General features: G+C 35.0%; 2 protein-coding genes across 9 annotated transcripts in view; one reads left to right on the top strand and one right to left on the bottom strand.

The window, feature by feature from the left end:
• The window catches only part of LOC114653992 (alanine aminotransferase 2-like), a 493749-nt gene that overhangs the window by 221777 nt on the left and 253267 nt on the right, over positions 1-18705 (top strand). The gene's annotated exons all lie outside the window — the stretch shown is intronic.
• The window catches only part of LOC114653784 (microtubule-associated protein 4), a 212199-nt gene that overhangs the window by 129019 nt on the left and 64475 nt on the right, over positions 1-18705 (bottom strand). For all 8 annotated transcript variants that reach the window (XM_051928943.1, XM_051928947.1, XM_051928948.1 and 5 more), the window contains one exon: positions 17678-17746. In XM_051928943.1, the coding sequence (XP_051784903.1) occupies positions 17678-17746 (69 nt within the window). The remainder of the gene's footprint in view (positions 1-17677; positions 17747-18705) is intronic.

Genomic DNA, 18705 nt, shown 5'->3' with positions numbered 1-18705 from the left:
CAACTGGATGATAACATACATGCAAGAATGCAAGACAAGGACATTTGTGAGTCTTTATTGTTTGTTAATTTATTTTTATTTTTAAAGTTGTGTTTTTTTTTTAAATTATTTTTCTCAAACAATTAAAAAAAAAAAAAAAAAAACACTTTTATTTTCCTCCCGGGCAACGCTGGGTATTTCAGGTAGTTTAAAGTAAAAACATAACGTTTAAAATATGAAATTGACAAATCCTCAAGTATAATAACAATTCTTTACATTTATATGGCGCTTTACTCACTACTCAAAGCATTTTGCAAACTCCACACAGGAAGGACCTGGGATGCAAACCTATGATCTCCTTATTGCAAGGCAGCAGCACTTCCATTCTGCCACCTGCGCAGCTGTACTGTGCTGCATAATATTGTGCTTTACATTTTAAAATTACAAATACAGAATTTCCGAAATTGAATAATATTAATAGCAGTTTAATAACAAGCTCTGCATTCTACAAAGAAACTGTTTAAGTAGTCCTGCAGAGCAATCTGTGGTTAATTTGACTGAGTTTTAAACGAAAACTCCAAACTTTTTTGCATGTTTTCATCAAATGCAGTCTTTCTAATTCATTTTCTGCTTTGAGTGTCAATGGCTGATCGTAGTCCTCATAACAGCCATGATTCTACAGGATAGACTTGTGTGAGTGGAAGGACTAACCAATTGTATGAAGAGAAATGCAGAGACAGTGCTTGTCAGTAACGAGGCTCTCACTGGAGTAACAATTAGATTCATTTGCAAAAACCCACTTTTGCACACACTTGATGAAACTGGAATACAACCAAGACTCAGTACACACATGATTATAGAATCATTCAATATGCAATCTATAGCACCGGTCCGTACCATCACACAAAAAGAAAGAAAAAAAAAATTCACTGTATCATAGACTACTAACACCACTTCTAGGCACACAACTCCTCTCTGCATTGTGGATTGAATGTTTCTAGGCTATGCAGAGTTTACATTATTGGTCTATACTACTGTAGGAATTTATGTAGGAATTTCTGAAGGCTTGTGAAATGTGTTTTTATCGTTTTTTCCCTATGCTTCTTGCCGAAGCATGGGCTGAGCCGCTAGGAAGTTGCTTCTCAGCCGCATAAGGCCCGTGGGCTGCCATTTACATAGGCAGGCACAACACTGTGTAATCTCACATAGAACTAATTAGAAAGCTATATATACACACAGTTAGAGTATGGGACAGGGCACTTAAAGCAGAAGACATTAAAATTTAATATTTAGCTCTCTGTAAGTTCAGCTGAAAAGTCCCTAATATCAGTATGGTCACCAACATACAATTTCCTTCCTCATACAAATGTAACACTATAAACATTCTAAAGGGAGAATACCACTAAGGTAAGAAAAAATGGAAAATAACTGTGCACTTATTAAGAATAAACCACATAAGTGGCACACAAAAGGAAGAACACAAAATAAGCCAAACAAAATAAAAATCATATTGCCACTCTTGGCCCAACTTAATGGGATTTATGGACCTATTTCTAAACATTTAAAAAGTGCTACTAGCCACTCTTTTTTATCATATCCCTCTGACAACCCTGGCCACTTACTCCTTTACAAGAGACCTTCATTCAAAAACTCTCCCCTCAGTTGCAGACAATCTTCATGCTTCTCTCAGAAGGCTTTAATATCACTGCTGTAGTCAAAGGTGGTTTTAATTGTACTGCAGGGACACCAGGATACAAATGCTTCTAGCAGTTCTTGGTATATTTGCAGCCATAAACCTTCAATAGCTTTTAAATGTCTGGTTCTGTTAGACAGCCTCCATGCACATCAAATTATAAAAAGAATACAACTGGCCAGTTTTGACCCGGCATAAAAGTACTATCTTTTATCAGTATTTCCTGAACTTACCTTTAAATAAGCAACAGAATTCCAGTTCTTCCTGTCAGGAAGAAGATTTTACAAGCTATTGACAGTTCACATTTATCACTTTGCCTAACTAAGACAAAATTGTGGCACCTACAAAACCTGTAAAGTTTTGAGCTCTATAGTTTCCTTGGGTAATAATCATTCATGTTTTTCCCCATTTCATAGCTTGCACACTTCAATTCTGGTGCAAAGTATACTTCTTTCTGTTGATCACTATCTCCCCACAATGGTACAGAGATGCTATTTTTTTTTTATAAGTTTTCCCTCACACTTTGCACATAGATTTTACCTACCCCAAGAACCATCATAGTGGTACCCAAACACCTGTCACCCTCTTACTAAATAGTCACCCCTTACACTAATAAACACTAGCAATCCATTTTAAAGTATAGTGCCACTCATAGAAAGTAGTGGTACCCACAAAGATTTAAATATGGAAAAAGAGATGCAAAGCGTCTTGTTTTTAGTCTCAGTTCTTAACCACCCGGCCACAATGTCAACCTAGTTCTGTTGAAATATCATTACTAGCATCCATTATGTCACAAAAGACCACAAAGAAAAATGTGGTCTTTTAAACATAAAACATTTCTATCTCCACAAGAAAGCACTTATATATTGATTTAAACATAAAACGTTTCTATCTCCACAAGAAAGCTCTTATACATTGAAAAATCTTAGGCAATGAATTCAGCTATCCTTGTGTCTGTCTATTTCAGCTGCAGTGTACAGAAACTGCATTAATAGTGTAAAAATATTGGGTTATTTTTATTCAGAATTCCCTCACCTTTTGGCCAGGTTTGCTAATTAAAGCAACCAGACAAGCACACTTGTGTCTCTATTACATAAGCAAGCCATCGGCTCTAGCCACAGGAATATAGAGGGTTTAAACTTTTCTTGTTCCTCCTCCACTCATCTATTTTTAACTTGTCCTTCTGCTTTATAAGCCTTATGGGAGAATACAACACAGGAAAGAGACAGTGACTAATTCTTTACAGGGTTCTAGAAGTCTGCTGGGACTACTATCATATTTAATTAGGTATCCTAGTTATTAACAGTTTCTTTACAGGTATAAAGCAGTCGTTACACAAGGTATCACGGTCCTTAACTTATTTATCTGAAATGCTCACTTCAGCATTGAGTAAAGAACCATTTTCATACACAAATGGCATTTTGTCAGATTTAAAATAAATAAATCTAGATAACTCTGTCAGTAGCTTCAGTATGATTTATACAAATACTTCAGTTATCTTTGCATTCCATTAATTTTCCATCCTGTTTATCCACTTCCATCTAATGTATTTTTGGTTTTCCTGACTGTTTTTACAGTGTTGAACATTTGGAATACCAGCATGTTAAGTGATTTGCTCAGAGTCAGTAATGAGGGCATGAACAGCAAACTGGTGATTTATAAAACATCCTTTTAAATGTTGCCAACCAGTCTATTGCTGTTAACCATTAAGGAAATTATACATCAGATTGCATCCTCCTTTGTTTATAGTAGAGTTTCTGCTGAGTGTCCCCAATTTATAAAATGAACAAACATTTATCTTTGTTTTTTTTTTTTTTTCATTCAACAGGAAAAATATCTAACATTTCCAAGACCAACCTCAATGCTGTGTGCATACAAATGATCAAAGACCTGTAAGTTACAACTCAACTGTGGTTAATCCTGCAGTGTTTAATCAGGAACACTCTATTTTTCCATCATCTTGGAACACCTATTCAAACTGTATACATACAATGCATTATATCAGCAATGTTAGGCACTTGCATAGATGACACTAAGAGCTGAAAAACTCACATTACCACTTGAGTAAAAGATTAATTTAGAATCACTTCCAACTATTAAGTGCTATTTTTATTGCTATTGCACCCTGGAAAAACCTTAAATACAGCATTCAAAACTTTGATTTCTCATATGTTAAAAAGAAGAAACAACTGAGTTCAAAATGTTACATTTTATGCACCGAAAAAAACAGAATGAACATTTTTGTCTGAGACGTAATTTAGAGTAACTACTTACTAAAGAAGCGGTACAAAATTTTTTAGAGACACACTGGACTGAGTAGACAATTTTTATTGAGGAGAGATCATTTGTTGCCAAAAACAGCGTCATTCTCCTAGAATTATTTGCAAATCTGGATGACAGCATGATACCCCATTAACTTTAAAAGGCCAGGTGTTATTCATGCTTTCTTGGACAACAGCTTAGAATGTGATTTTGCAAAACATAAAAACTGCTTTGTTGACAACAAGAATGAGACTTTTGCTGTGTTGATATAATTTATTATAACATGAGTAATGTATTACATATATAATACACAGACCTGCTTTTACAAATAACACAGTATTAAATGCAAAAAGAGAAAGAGAGCAGCAGACCAACAGAGAAGATTGAAAATGTACAGATGTTACAAGCAGGCTATGTTAATCGTAACAGAGATTATTATTTAAATAATTAGCATCATCAATTAGCAGCAAGATCATTATTGAAATAGAAGCAAACATAAAGAAATGACAGAGGACTGGATTTAGAGAAAAAATGTCACAAATACTAAGAGTAAACACTGCCTAGGAGAATGAATTATTCAAAGCTACTACCTGGTATCAGGATTGACAGAAATGCATGGTTTCATATGCAGACATTTAAAAAAATATCCAAATAAATCTAAAAGGCACAGTCAAAAATCTGTGAAATATCTTGTTTTAACTTCAGATTCAGCAATGAGATTACTCAAACAGCCACTATGATAGAATTCTATCAAACAACTTTTTCTTGTGAATCATAAATCATTACTGTAACCACATCAGGAAGATTAATACAGCTCATGCTTATAAAACCTAAACAAGAAGCACCTTCTTAATACTGAGAAAGCAAACTCTTTTATAAAATATAGCAATACACTTCAAGGATCTACTGTAATGTGACAGAAGAAACCTCCATCACATCAAGATTTTATTTTCAGGTAAGAATGTGACACAACCATTTTGTTAAATAAATATTTGTGGCCTGTGCTCAACCCGACCTTCACCCATAAGATAGTTCTGCACACCCCAACAGTGATTATGGAGTCAACAAAGGTAATGGTATGATGTAGAAAAATATGTGGTAATTATGCAGATTACATTTTTTAAGACCACAAATCATTTTACTCCTATGGTTGTGCCAGTTCATTTGTTCAGAATATTGATAATCTGAAAAATGTGCATATTGGTGGAGCTCTAATTTCTAAATCTACTTATTACATCAATACTGATATTTCTCTTCTAGAAATTACAAATATGTAAATGGGTGAGATGGTGTGACATGTAAGATTTCTAACTGATAATGGTGTGTCATAATATGTCTGAAGGATTAGGTATGTACCAAGAAAAAAAAAACTTAGAATCTTAAAAGCTAAGGTCTTAAGATAAACATGTTCTAACTAGGACTGAAAATAACGATTATTTTGATAATCGATTAATCTGCTGATTATTTTGTAGATTAGTTGGATTAAAAATTAACTACTTGTATAAATTGTAAAGAAAATATAGGTTTTTATATAACATTTGCAAAATACATTTAAAATAAATAGTAATAAATAGAAATAAAACACTTCGTAGCACTTCTGGATCTGTTTGCGCAAGGAATTCATACACACACACACACACACACACACACACAATTTCCTTAAAAACAAACACAGTTTTCAATAGATTGACTAAACTCACAATTTGGCTTATGCATTCAGAATCAAATTAAACAGACTCTTCAAAACTAAACCTATAATTTAAATTATACATTTTTTTTTCCCAATTTCTGTGAGAGAGATATTTTATGGGCAAAGCATCACGTAAATATCTGACCACCAGAATATTCCATCACAGAAGAATCTGTTGCACCATCATGACTTTATTAGTTTTTCTTTTTTCTTCTATATCTACAGTAACACTTGAACAAATATCATTGCCATATGTTGGGGGAAATGTTCAGGCTATTTTACTTTTGCAGCAAAACAAGTAGTTTCATTTATATGAACCTCTGTTCTTCCTTCCGAAGTAATATGCCGGGTTTATTTTATCTGAAAGTTCTTATCTTTTTGCATCATGATTTGTCTTTTTTTGTGTCTGGAAACCTTTTACCACCGCAGATTCTTTGGCACATTTGCTTGCAGCCTGCGGTGTGTCATTTGCCATTGGGTGTGTGCCATTAAGATTTTCCCATTTGAAACTGTGCAATCCTGCCGCAAAATCTGTTTTGCTAGCTAAACTAGGCTTGTTACAGTAGTAATTAAGCATTATAGCGTCTTTCTCCAGATTAAAAGCCAGTTAAAGTCAGATAGCCAACTAGTCTGCAACTTTCACTTTTCCACCCCCTCCTATCTTTTGACTCAGAATGAGTGATACGCCTTTCAGTCGCACTTGATGTGCTGTGGGATTCACCACCACACTCTTGCTAAGTTTTTGATTTCCTTTGCACAAGATGATTGTACATCTCCGTTGTGCTCTTGTGATATACGAGGTCAGATCTACTTTACAACTCACAACGTTTTTTTATGTATTCAGAGTAAACTGCTCCCAAGCTTTGAAAGTCTTAGGTCATACTGGTACTTGCTTACCATCTGCCTTTTTTCAAAGGCGTTCACAACTGAATGAAGCTGACGATTAGCTGTTGCAGCCCTAGTTCTAATGTGCGTTTCTATTCTACTCAGAGAAAAATAGATCAGAACCTATATAAACTGACTTCTGCATGCAAGTTGCAAACATAACCTAGCCAGGTGAGCTGCAGTGGAGGGCTGGGTTAGTAAAGGTTTTCAATGACATGCATGAATAAAAAAAAAGGTTTGACCATGTCTAAACAGGATTGTTCAAAGTACACGAGGCCTGAACCAGCTGAGTCAGCCAAATATTATGACATCCCTTTGGTTCAAGAAGTATATCATGGAAGCAGAAGACCAGCATAAATTCAGACTACCTGAAAAAGTATTGAGTTTCTGTCTTTCCACCCATTCAGAGGCCATGTTGGATCAAAGACCAATCAACTTACTGAAATAAACAGCCATCTGGAGTCTAGGCCTATAGGATGCCTAGACTCCTAGAAAGATGAACTACCTATCCAGGTTGTATTGATATTGTTTACCACAATCACATTTCTGTTTTGGGGCCATGTTGGACTTTGTTCAGTTCTAGGTGATAAAGAGTCTAAAAGTGAAAACAGGGTCATAAAGTCACCCTAAGACCCTGCCGCATTAACATATGAGGTACTTGTCCTCCAAGACTTTTTAAATTATAGCATTTAGTGTAAAAGAGTTCTTAGGTGAAGCTCTTACTTTTCAACTAGAGAGAAATGGTTCTAAATATATGTGGCCCTTAATCAAGATATCAAGTTAGCACCATCAGAGGATAACCTGCTGACCACATTTGAAAATAAAGAATGCAGATAAATGGAACTTCAGATAAAGAAAAGAGTATAACAACATCTGATTGAGACATGCCCAGATGCACTTCTGGTATAATGTTTTAAAACGTGGTGTGGTGAGAACAAATTTTTGTAAGAGTATATAACCTAGATAGAAGCAGAAAACACTGATAGAGTTGGAGGTCTTTTTTTTCCTGTTGTAAAAGGGATTGTTTTCTATAATAATGAATTAGAGCAGCATGTACATTTAGAAGTCTCAGAAAACACAGATGTTAATGCATCAGGACTCACATAAACACTGAGGTATTTGGCTTCAATTACACAGTTCAGTGTTGCTGGCAACAGTAAGTCCATTCTACATCAAAGTAAAAGCATCTTAGGTTTTGCCAGCCGCCACAAAGTATATAACATGAAGCAGAAAAACAAACAAAACTAAGTTAAATTAAAAATTGGGTGTGACCAAGTGTGCAAACTTCACCATATATTCTACAGGACCAAAAGTGACTGTAAGAAACAATACCTGCTTCTCTTCACTTTTAATTAAAAAATACAGTTTTCACCTTCTTTAAATCATACTATAATGCTGAATCTGTGTAAAAATTAATAAACATAAAGCATTTAAACTGAAACCTTACACATGCTTTAAAAGTATATTTTCTTTTCAGCACTTCTGTTCAATGTTTTTTTTGCATTTGGATCTAGTTTTAATTTTACCGGGGAAGACACTCACACACCACTTAAATTAACTTATGATGGATGACCATACAGCTCACCAAGAAGTCGAGGAAATTCATTTCTTATTAATTTCCCTGACGTCAATTTATTTCCAAAGAAGAAAACTAAAAAGAAACTTCAAAAAATTAATGAATTTAAAAAAAAACTACAAATCAATTAAAATAGAAACAAACATTTTGTATATTCCAGGCTGAATACTTTTTGCAAAAAATTATTTACAACTAGAGCTATACTGAATTCACTGAAGCATTTTAAAATACTGATGAAAAAATGTTATTTATGGCTCTTTTTTTTAAAAAAAAAAACCCTACGGAGTTTTATTCTATGACTCACATTCAGAGTGTGAAGTTTTAAAATCAGCATAGAAATGTAGTTACAAGAAAAATATTAGGCAATAATTAAACTAAGCACTCCAACCCATAATTTTGGTGAAAGTAAAAAAAGTATTGATATTTTCTATGGTTTTATTTTGCAAAAGACTGACTGATTTAGCCAAAAAAAGTCTAAATTAATGGGCCCCGATATGATTTTACAGCAGTGGATTTGGTAAGGTCCTAGGGTAAAACAAACGGTCAAGCTTTTCCATGATGTGAACATTCACTTACCAGGCAATTAAATAATCCTTTAAATAGCTAAGACTTGATTACTGTTTGGCACAATTCTTTAAGACTACATACCTGTTGTTTCAAAAAAGGCTGAAGGAGACAACAAATGAGTATGTGGATTGCCACATGAACAAGCAGACTTTATGAAAAATGTGCACTGACATACACCTATTGTTTACATTTTCTTACACATTACATTTGCATTGTATTTATTTTTTCTGAATGGCAAAATAATGTGTCTGTGTATAGGTTTTAAAACTGCTTAGGAGCACACTTGACAACTTGTATCCCATTGGACTACAGGAGGAACATATAGTTCCTGGCATAATATTCACTCTGAAGGCATCACATAAAATGAGGAAAAAAGTCCCGTGTAGCAGCAACACTGCAATAACTGGCAATGTGGTGTCTCAGACTGCCTTAATATAAACTACCAAATTATAGCACAAGGTACAGGACAAATCCAAATTGGAGACAATGATAATATTTTTATCCCACTTACCACTCAGCAGTTTAAGATTTAACAGAGGTACTAATATTACAAATTATTATGTAATATCTGCTAAGCAGTTAAAACTAAACTACATAAGAGAAAAAAATATGAACAATAAAAACAAAAATGTCTTACACAGCACATCACAGAAAGGCCTGTAACTCAAGAGCACTAGCGGGTAAAAAAAGACCAATAAAAATTTAAGGAAACAAACACAATGGCACAACATTTAAAAGAAAATGAAAGGATACAAAAACTTCCAATGACTACATATTTTACATTAACAGTCGGTAGACAGTTACACTACAAAAAGTGAGAGACAGTACAAGCAAAGACTTTAAGAAACAGTGTTGTGATGTCTCTGCAAAAATTAGTAATATAACTAATTGATACAGAAAAAAACAAACATTCTCACTTAACACCTAATGTCTGTTGAATTTTGATGGACAAAATGTATAAGGTGTTTGTAAGACCACATATTTGGCTTCAAAAGAAATCATGCAGGCATAATTCAAGACCTTAAATAGAGCATAGTACAGGCTACTTCTAGTGTCTGGTGTTAAAGTAAGCCATTTCACAAAGCATTCTTTATACATGAAACAGAATCAGACATCTGCATACAAGCAAACTGAAGAGTAGAAGTCATCACAACTAAAGGAAGACTTCAGACCAAGGAAAAACAAAATGGTGGTGCTAAATGAAAGATCCTCCCATCCAATCCTGAGCCTCAAGAACATCAGAGTAGAGATTATGGCTTCGGCCAAGGTCAAATTAACATTGTGCAGTGCATTAGTAGTAGTAGAGCAGAGTGACGAATAAGGGCTGTAAAAACTAATGAGTCCCTGTTAGTCCCACGCTGGGGAAAGGTGCTCTCTAGGCGGCTAGAAGAGATGACAAAAGAGAAAGAAAGATGCAGGAAAGGGAGGACAGAGAAAAAGGGAGAGAGAGAGAGAGAGCGGTAAACGTTAGTAAATCAAGCACATTCAAATAGTGAAAGTCCACAGCATGCACTGCCTAACCAAGAAGTACAGTGATCAGATCCTTAAAAGAGTGTAACTAAAGTATTAAACCACAGGACCATACTCCAATATGACTCCAATAGTGACAGATCTACTTGGTGCAGTGTTAGTACCAAAAGAGCTGCAAGGCACACGCTATAACTTTATAAAATGTTGCATCACATGAACCTCTTAACACATATGCAACATCACACTTACCACTGTATATACTGAATTTGATAGAAACTAACATGCATAGAAATAACTTTGGCTAAGAGGTCTCTTCCCAGCTTAGCCACAAGTTTTACACATACAGTAAATGAGAATACAAAGACTTTCTCATTCAACACTCTTCTAAATATTTAAAGACACTATGAGATAATCTTACCAGCAGTCACTCAGTCAACTCTTTCATGAGAAATATGCTCCTCCTGCTTTTTCATATCATCTATTACAATTCAGTAAATTAATTATGATCCTATAAACCCTATAAATACAATTTCTGGAAGTAACCTACATTACATTTACACACAATATTAAATAATTGTTTGGTTTACGGTGATTCAGCATTCAAGTTATTTCCTCACAACTGAGCGAGTAGAAGACTAGTAAGACATGATGATTAACAGGCTGCAACGAGCATGCAATTCAATGAAATCTCCACTAAACAGGGAAATGGCTCCTCAACAAGCTGCATAAAAAAATTACTCACAAGCAAATGACCAGCAGTATACTACTGAAAAGTTGTTTCTCCTAGTACAAACAGTGGCATCTGTAGTAGTCTAAATAAGTGTATTAATCATCATACCTTGTTCTGGATATTTTAAAGGAGCAACATATAAAGACAAATACAACTAAAAAACATCTATCAAGTATTGCTTTTTCTAAATGGTAAATGACCCCAATAACTATAAGGGCTATCAAACTAAATAAAATAACAGTCACAATATAAGTCTATGGCTATGACATTAACACCCAAATTTGGAATACAGTGATCCCTCGCTATATCGCGCTTCGCCTTTCGCGGCTTCACTCCATCGCGGATTTTATATGTAAGCATATTTAAATATATATTGCGGATTTTTTGCTGGTTCGCGGATTTCTGCGGACAATGGGTCTTTTAATTTCTGGTACATGTTTCCTCAGTTGGTTTGCCCAGTTGATTTCATACAAGGGACGCTATTGGCAGATGGCTGAGAAGCTAGATTGCTTACTTTTCTCTCTCTCTTGCGCTGACTATCTGTGATCCTGACATATGGGGATTGAGCAGGGGGGCTGTTCGCACACCTAGACGATACAGACGCTCGTCTAAAAATGCTGAAAGATTATCTTCACGTTGCTATCTTTTGTGCAGCTGCTTCCTGAAACGACATGCTGCACAGTGCTTCGCATACTTAAAAGCTCGAAGGGCACGTATTGATTTTTGACTGAAAAACAAACTCTGTCTCTCTCTCTCTATCTCTCTGCTCCTGAAGGAGGGGGTGTGAGCTGCCGCCTTCAACAGCTTTGTGCCGCGGTGCTTAGCATACTTAAAAGCCAAACAGCCCTATTGATTTGTTTGCTAGAGATTGTTTTCTCTATCTATGTGACATTCTGTGCTCCTGACACGCACTCCTTTGAAGAGGAAGATATGTTTGCATTCTTTTAATTGTGAGACAGAACTGTCATCTCTGTCTTGTCATGGAGCACAGTTTAAACTTTTGAAAAAGAGACAAATGTTTGTTTGCAGTGTTTGAATAATGTTCCTGTCTCTCTACAACCTCCTGTGTTTCTGCGCAAATCTGTGACCCAAGCATGACAATATAAAAATAACCATATAAACATATGGTTTCTACTTCGCAGATTTTCTTATTTCGCGGGTGGCTCTGGAACGCAACCCCCGCGATGGAGGAGGGATTACTGTACATTTAAATGCTAAAAGTTTAAAATACCCCAAATGAATTTGAAAACTGATATTTCCCAATTAGTGCCACGTAAGCCTATGTTACCATGCAATACATCAGAATTTTCTGATCACAATCTTGCAATTGCATACTGTTTCCAACAGCAGCCTATTCATGATGTTACTGGAAAACTATTACTGTCATCAACAAAATAGACATCTTTCTGTATAAAACAAAGGGCAGCTTTTTCCTTAAAATGACTGGTATCTGCTGAGCCCCTATTTCGGTGAAGCTACACTCACTTTCACCAGCAGGAGCCAGGCAATACTTCATTCTATCATATCTAAACTGTCAAGTACATGGTGGATGACACTTAAAGGTTGATATAAATTTAAAGCAGAATTTTAGATATTCTGTGTGAACAATTTGGCATAATAAAGGGGAGAGTGGAGAAGCACAAAATCTACTCTGTATGTCTTTGCATGCCTGTCTCAAACAGTACTCCTGCAGGAATCTTGTATAGAAGAAACCGGGGTTAAATGGTCAAACATATTACACAAAGTTAGTACAGTATAAATCGATTTTGTAGATCGTAACTATTTCCACCAGAGTACTGCCACAGTTTAGAACATGAAATGCCACTGACAGTCTTCATATAAACTGAGGCAGTGTATGTGCTTATACAGTATGTTAACACTAAAGGCACCACTCCCCACAACAACTGGAGCTGTACTTTTAAATGTATTATTATTTCATTAGTGTACATGTCATGCTCCTGTACATCCTTGACTTTTCTTAATTTGCTGCATCAAAAATGCCCATGTTGTAACCGAGCTGTTCGAAAGTGTCACATGTTAAGGATGCTATGAAAAATTCAAGTGTCTTTGAGTGGCATTAAGAGGTTCAAGAGGTGACAAAATATAAACAACAATGCTAGAATTGGATCATCCACCATGACAGTGTCTTAAGTCTTAATGCAGTAAGTGTTTTCACAAGTTTCAGGCTAAAAAAGTCAATTATCAAACAGGGTCATCTACCCTGTTCACCTGACTTAGCCCCTTGTGATTTGTTACTCTACCTAAAAATAAGAACTGCCATTAGAGGACAAATATTCTCAGACATTTCTGACATCAAATTTAACGTGACAAAGGAACTTAAGAATATTCCAGAAACAGAGCTCCATGTATGTTTCCAGCAATGGCATTATCACCTAACTAAATATATACTGTAGCCTTAGAAGATGATTACTTAGTGGATGATAGTAGCTGCAAATGCACATATACACACATTTTTGTGTGTTTTGGGAATTCAATTCTCACACTGTCTGTGTGTGTGTGTGTGTTTGTGTGTGTGTGTGTGATCAATTAGTTAAATAACTCCTATTACCTCTGCAAACAATGATGCTGAATGCTGGAAGATGTGAATTGCTGCCTCACTCTTCCAGATTGCACTTGACTACATTTGCATATCCTTTTAACAAGGATAAATCTTTTTAGTGCAGTTATTAACATTATCAAATGTTGTTCTCCAAGTATAAATTGTTGTCACTGTTCTACAGACAAGTAGACATTCACTCAAAAAATGTTACACTCACTATCCACAGTGTTTCACAACATGGGATGGCTCTGAATTTTGTTTCAGTCACTCTACAGTTATTTTACTCACTCAAAAAAGTGCTGTATGGGATCCTCTTTCTACTATGTTCTCATCAATTGCAACTCATTATATACTATTAAATTAAATAATTGTTTTGTGGTGCTTCATTATGTGTTATTGTGACTTCTCTATCACATACTCTGCCTATTTTATTTTCTCAATATTTTTTTTATTGTTTGTGCTAACAACACACCACAGCAAGTGCAGAACTCTAAGTACTGAATAACATTGTGAACATAGTAACAAAATGCAGATGGACAATGGCTTTAACATTTTAAAAAATTTCAAATCGATGTTAAAAAAATGCAAGGTAATGTAATCAGTTCGCTTGAGATTTACAATGAAACTTTTTATTGCATGCTTGACTCACATGCGCCATGCTGCCACTCCCCATGCAAAATATATCACCACAAAATGTAACAGACGGATAGTAAACCAATCTAAACTACAACCCTCCTGGTCATGCTGCTTATAATTTTGGTAAAAACCATACTGCCTGAAATGGCATTAAAATGTTTTGACACAACTCGGAGTAATTTTTAGTTTTAGTTTAGGTTTATAGTTTGCATCACTTTCCATGTGGAGAATAACTAAGATGGGACAGAGTAGATTAAACAAGCCACAGATGAAGAGCTGGAAGACAGTACGCTCAACGTTTTTACAGGCCCAAAAAAAATCATATCACTCCATAGCATAATGACAGCTTTGCAAGACACTCTACACACTTTTGTGCAGAGCGTTATTTATTACAAACTATAAAAGAACATAACCAGTAATAAGCAGTAATTTAGATGTCAATCAAACCTCTCAAGGCATCAAATTTTGGATAATCGATGATGTAATATCAAATATATATTAAATGCTATTCATTAGTTATAAAAATCCACTCAAATGTCAGCGAAAAGACTGAGACTCATTGAGCATTTCATGGGCAAAGGGAGAAATCTCATTGTTAGCAATATTTCCACATCACTTTCTATGGCAAACAACCTACTTTCCAAAACGTCTGTTAGGTACTGTGGCCAAAATGAGAGAGGAGCTGCTACTCCTCTTGGAAAGACAAAACAAATGGTGTTTAAGACAGCAACCACCAAGAAGGTAAGGTGAGAAGATATACAAGCAGCAAAACAAAGGGGAAATTCATAAAGGTTCATTGTTATGTGTGGAGCTACTTACAAACGACTACTGGAATCTCTGCTGACTGCTTTCTGATTAACCAACTTGCTGCTTGCCATTTGCATATATTATATATATATATATATATATATATATATATATATATATATATACACACCAAGAACTATGCATGGCTGCAAATGTTAAACTATTTTTGTAGAAAAACATTATGTTCTACTTAATTTCATTCCTGTTGGTTTATGCGCACAGCAGAAGGAAAATTGTTTAGCAGCAGTGCAACTCACAAATTTCCTTTTTACTGAAAGTTTACTAACATTTTACATGAACATATATTCAAACAAGACATCTTGTATTTGTTTGAGGGGTACAGGGCAGTACGTATGTGCTATTAGGTTGCCAAGATAATGGGTCATTAGAGAGAACAAACTGATAGACACCACTTGGTGTTGCATTGGTCGTTACAGTCTTAAAAATGAAATAATGGAAACCATTACATTTACGTTAATAATTAATGGTTCCTTATAAAAACATATAAAACACAACTGAGCAGGTATCAGGACAATTGATTACAAAGTTACCTAAATAACAAAGAACAAAGTTTTAAAGTAAAGAAGCTGAACTGTAGCATTACAATTCGTCTCAAGGAAACATCAAAACTAACAGTCTAGCAAAAGCATAACTGGGGGTCAGTACAGTTATATATCCAAGTGGAGAGCAAAGTGGTTAAAAACATGAGCAGTCGCAGTTACAGTTTAACTTCAATTTAAGTGCCTTTGCACAAGCTTTATATGCCCAATATCAAACTAGAAAAAAAGGCAACCCTGCAATAACATTCCACAAACAAAGGAAAACACATTAGAAATTGTACACATGGTGAAATTTTCAAGTGTGTACAGGGATTGAGTTAACTACAACCTTGGAGCACTTTGAACCTCTGTGTATTTACATCATCAAAGATGTAGAGAAAAGCCAAGCAAAATGACACCTTTTATTGGCTAACTAACAAGATTACAATATCTTGCCTGAAGAAGGGGCCTGAGTTGCCTCGAAAGCTTGCATATTGTAATCTTTTTAGTTAGCCAATGAAAGGTGTCATTTTGCTTGGCTTTTCTCTACATTCATAATGGCTAACACAGTACAACACCCTAATACTACATCATCAAAGATGTAAACTTTAATATTTCAAAAACTTTAAGAGGTATATATACTTGTTCTAAAATTTCAAAAGATTATGCAAATGCATTTTTAAACCCAAGGCAAGAATTCTGGCTGTTTTTATAGCGATGACTGTTCTCCACTGTGGGTCTCATTTTCTCCTATAGTATCTTAATGATAACATAGTTAGAAAATGAACTTAACTCAGGCAGGTGGGGATCCATTGAAACTGTTTTATGGTTTTACAGGAGTTAATATAAAATTTTAAGCATTCTTCTTGGAGAGATTATATCAGAATAACCCTTCCTGGGAAGGCTGACGAATGTTCTAAATTTTCCCAATTCTTAAGTGTTTGGCTTGGATTAAGGCTTAGAAGCGAACCAGAACTTTCAAAATGACTCCTCCCTGACTGACAGTTAGCAACTTTTTTCCTCCCTATAAGATTCAAGGAATTTATTGTGAGATATGGAACAATATTTCTCTATTGTTTATGATGCTGTTATGATGGTAAGGGCCAAAGTTAATCAGATAAATTGGGTGTGGCTTAACTAAACCACACCTGACTATTAACCCAAGTACTCAAACACCTTTTTCAAATCATCCCCTTAACTGATTTAAATTCACTAGGGATGTTTGAACTTTTCCAAAGTTAAGATGGCATGTTTGAGTATAATTTTTAACTAACAGAGATAATTCATACCAAATATAGATTTTTTTTACTGCAACAAACCAATAGATCTGACAAAAATGAATCTAATGACAACAACCAGGGTCAAATTTTTTTTCAAAGCACAACATCTGTTAAAAAGCCTTGTAGTATATATGGGTGTATATGTGTTTATAAAGATGCTGAAGAAATGCTGCAAATATTTTTTGTATGCTAAGCATATTCACTCATTTCATGATCTTGCCATACATCTTTGGATGCTCACTGCTTAATAAGAAGGGCCTACATAAGAACTTATAAAAGTAATTAGTTTGCTTATGCCTCGCACTGTGATGAATGGGCAGTCATGTAGTAGTAATAAACGCAGGTGAAGAGAAACAATGCAGAATTAAAATATTCCAGGTTAGCTGTAGCCAAAAACCAAAAATATATTCATACTTAAAGTCATTAAATCTGTAATTGTTTGATTTCTTAATTAGTGATCACCAACAGAAAATAATAATAACCACCAAGGAAAATCAACAAAGAAAGGTGCTAGGCATTAGAGGAAAAATAAAATTAAATCAGGTTTAATTCAAGAAATTAGTCAAATATACTACAAAGAAGGGGGGTGGAGTGTATGGAAGTCATTCACAAAATTAAAAACAGAAAAGGTTAAAGCAGCAAATTGATTACTTCAAGTTTTTCAAAACTGAGCAGCATGGTGAATATGTCCGGAGTTTACACAGTAAGACATGTGGCTCCAGCTTTAGACAAACTTTTTGAGCAGGTCACATAGGTTTCATAGTCATGTGTAGAATGTACTAGTGTGACCTTTTTAATATTACAATTTCTCTACTTTCTGAACAAACATCAATAATCCAATGTTTCATAGCTCAGGTAACTTGTTTCCATAAATACCCATCCTTTTTATATTCAGGATTTCAAACAGCCTCTTTTCAAAGCACTGGAGGTAAGATGTTGTGGCTGGCAATTTTATAAAGACTAAAAGCATGTTCTAAAACAATAAAAAGAATGACTGTCTCACCTGCTTTTTTTCCTTTCCCACCATCATGTTCTCCATTTTCCAGTATAGTTTTCTCACTTGCCACCTTGCCTGAGAAAATCAATAAAAGTACAGTAACATAAAAATTGCCAGTTTTTCACTATTAAAACCACTCTTTTTCACTTTCTTACTCACAATATTTTGTTTTATTGCATATTCAAGGCTACAGTATAATACTTTTCATCTTGAATGTGCATTCTGTTTTGATTTCTAATTAAATTTAAACCTAGAGTGGTATTACACTAATGTCTGCTGTGGATTCTTTCAGTGATAAGTTAGCCCTTCTGCCTCCATTTTGCATATCTCGTGGTATATTTTCTGGACGTCTGAGTGGATCAGCACCCCACTAACATTAGCTTTCTTGTGTAGAATTACAGAACTAACACCATAACCTGTGGATAAAACTCATCTTTATAATGAAGCCCGTCATTCTCCTAGAATTAATTTTCTATGTATTTGACAGTATATCAATATCCCATATATATTACTGGATTAAAAACTTTCTATGCTACTGCTGCCTTTCCTCATTTTACTTGCTACTTGGTATCAAATCACCATCCTTTTTCCAGGTGCTGTCTTTCCTCACAGAACTGAGACTTTCTGTCCTTTTCACAAGCCTCACTATATCTACAGTAAGTTAAGGGCTTCATTTACATTATGCTGAGGTACTCTTGTGAAGAACTATTCTATGTTAAACACAAATATCAACCTGGAAAACTTGTAAAACCTTTGGCATACTAAGGCACTGTTTACACTGAAGTATGCCATACAGTGCAGAATTCTTACAACAAAAGTATAAATTTGCCCAGTGTACACTTTCTTGAAATAACCTCTCGTAATGGATCTGTGTTCAGTGAAATATCTACCACTAATACCGCCTTGCTTAACACACACTCCATCAAAAGTAAATTATTATTACTGTGTATTAATTCATTAAGACTATCCATCCATCCATTTTCCAACCCGCTGAATCCGAACACAGGGTCACGGGGGTCTGCTGGAGCCAATCC

Source organism: Erpetoichthys calabaricus, chromosome 6, assembly GCF_900747795.2.
Source record: "Erpetoichthys calabaricus chromosome 6, fErpCal1.3, whole genome shotgun sequence".
Taxonomy (NCBI): domain Eukaryota; kingdom Metazoa; phylum Chordata; class Cladistia; order Polypteriformes; family Polypteridae; genus Erpetoichthys; species Erpetoichthys calabaricus.
Note: the sequence above shows the minus strand (reverse complement) of the source record. Positions and strands in the feature narration are given on the sequence as shown.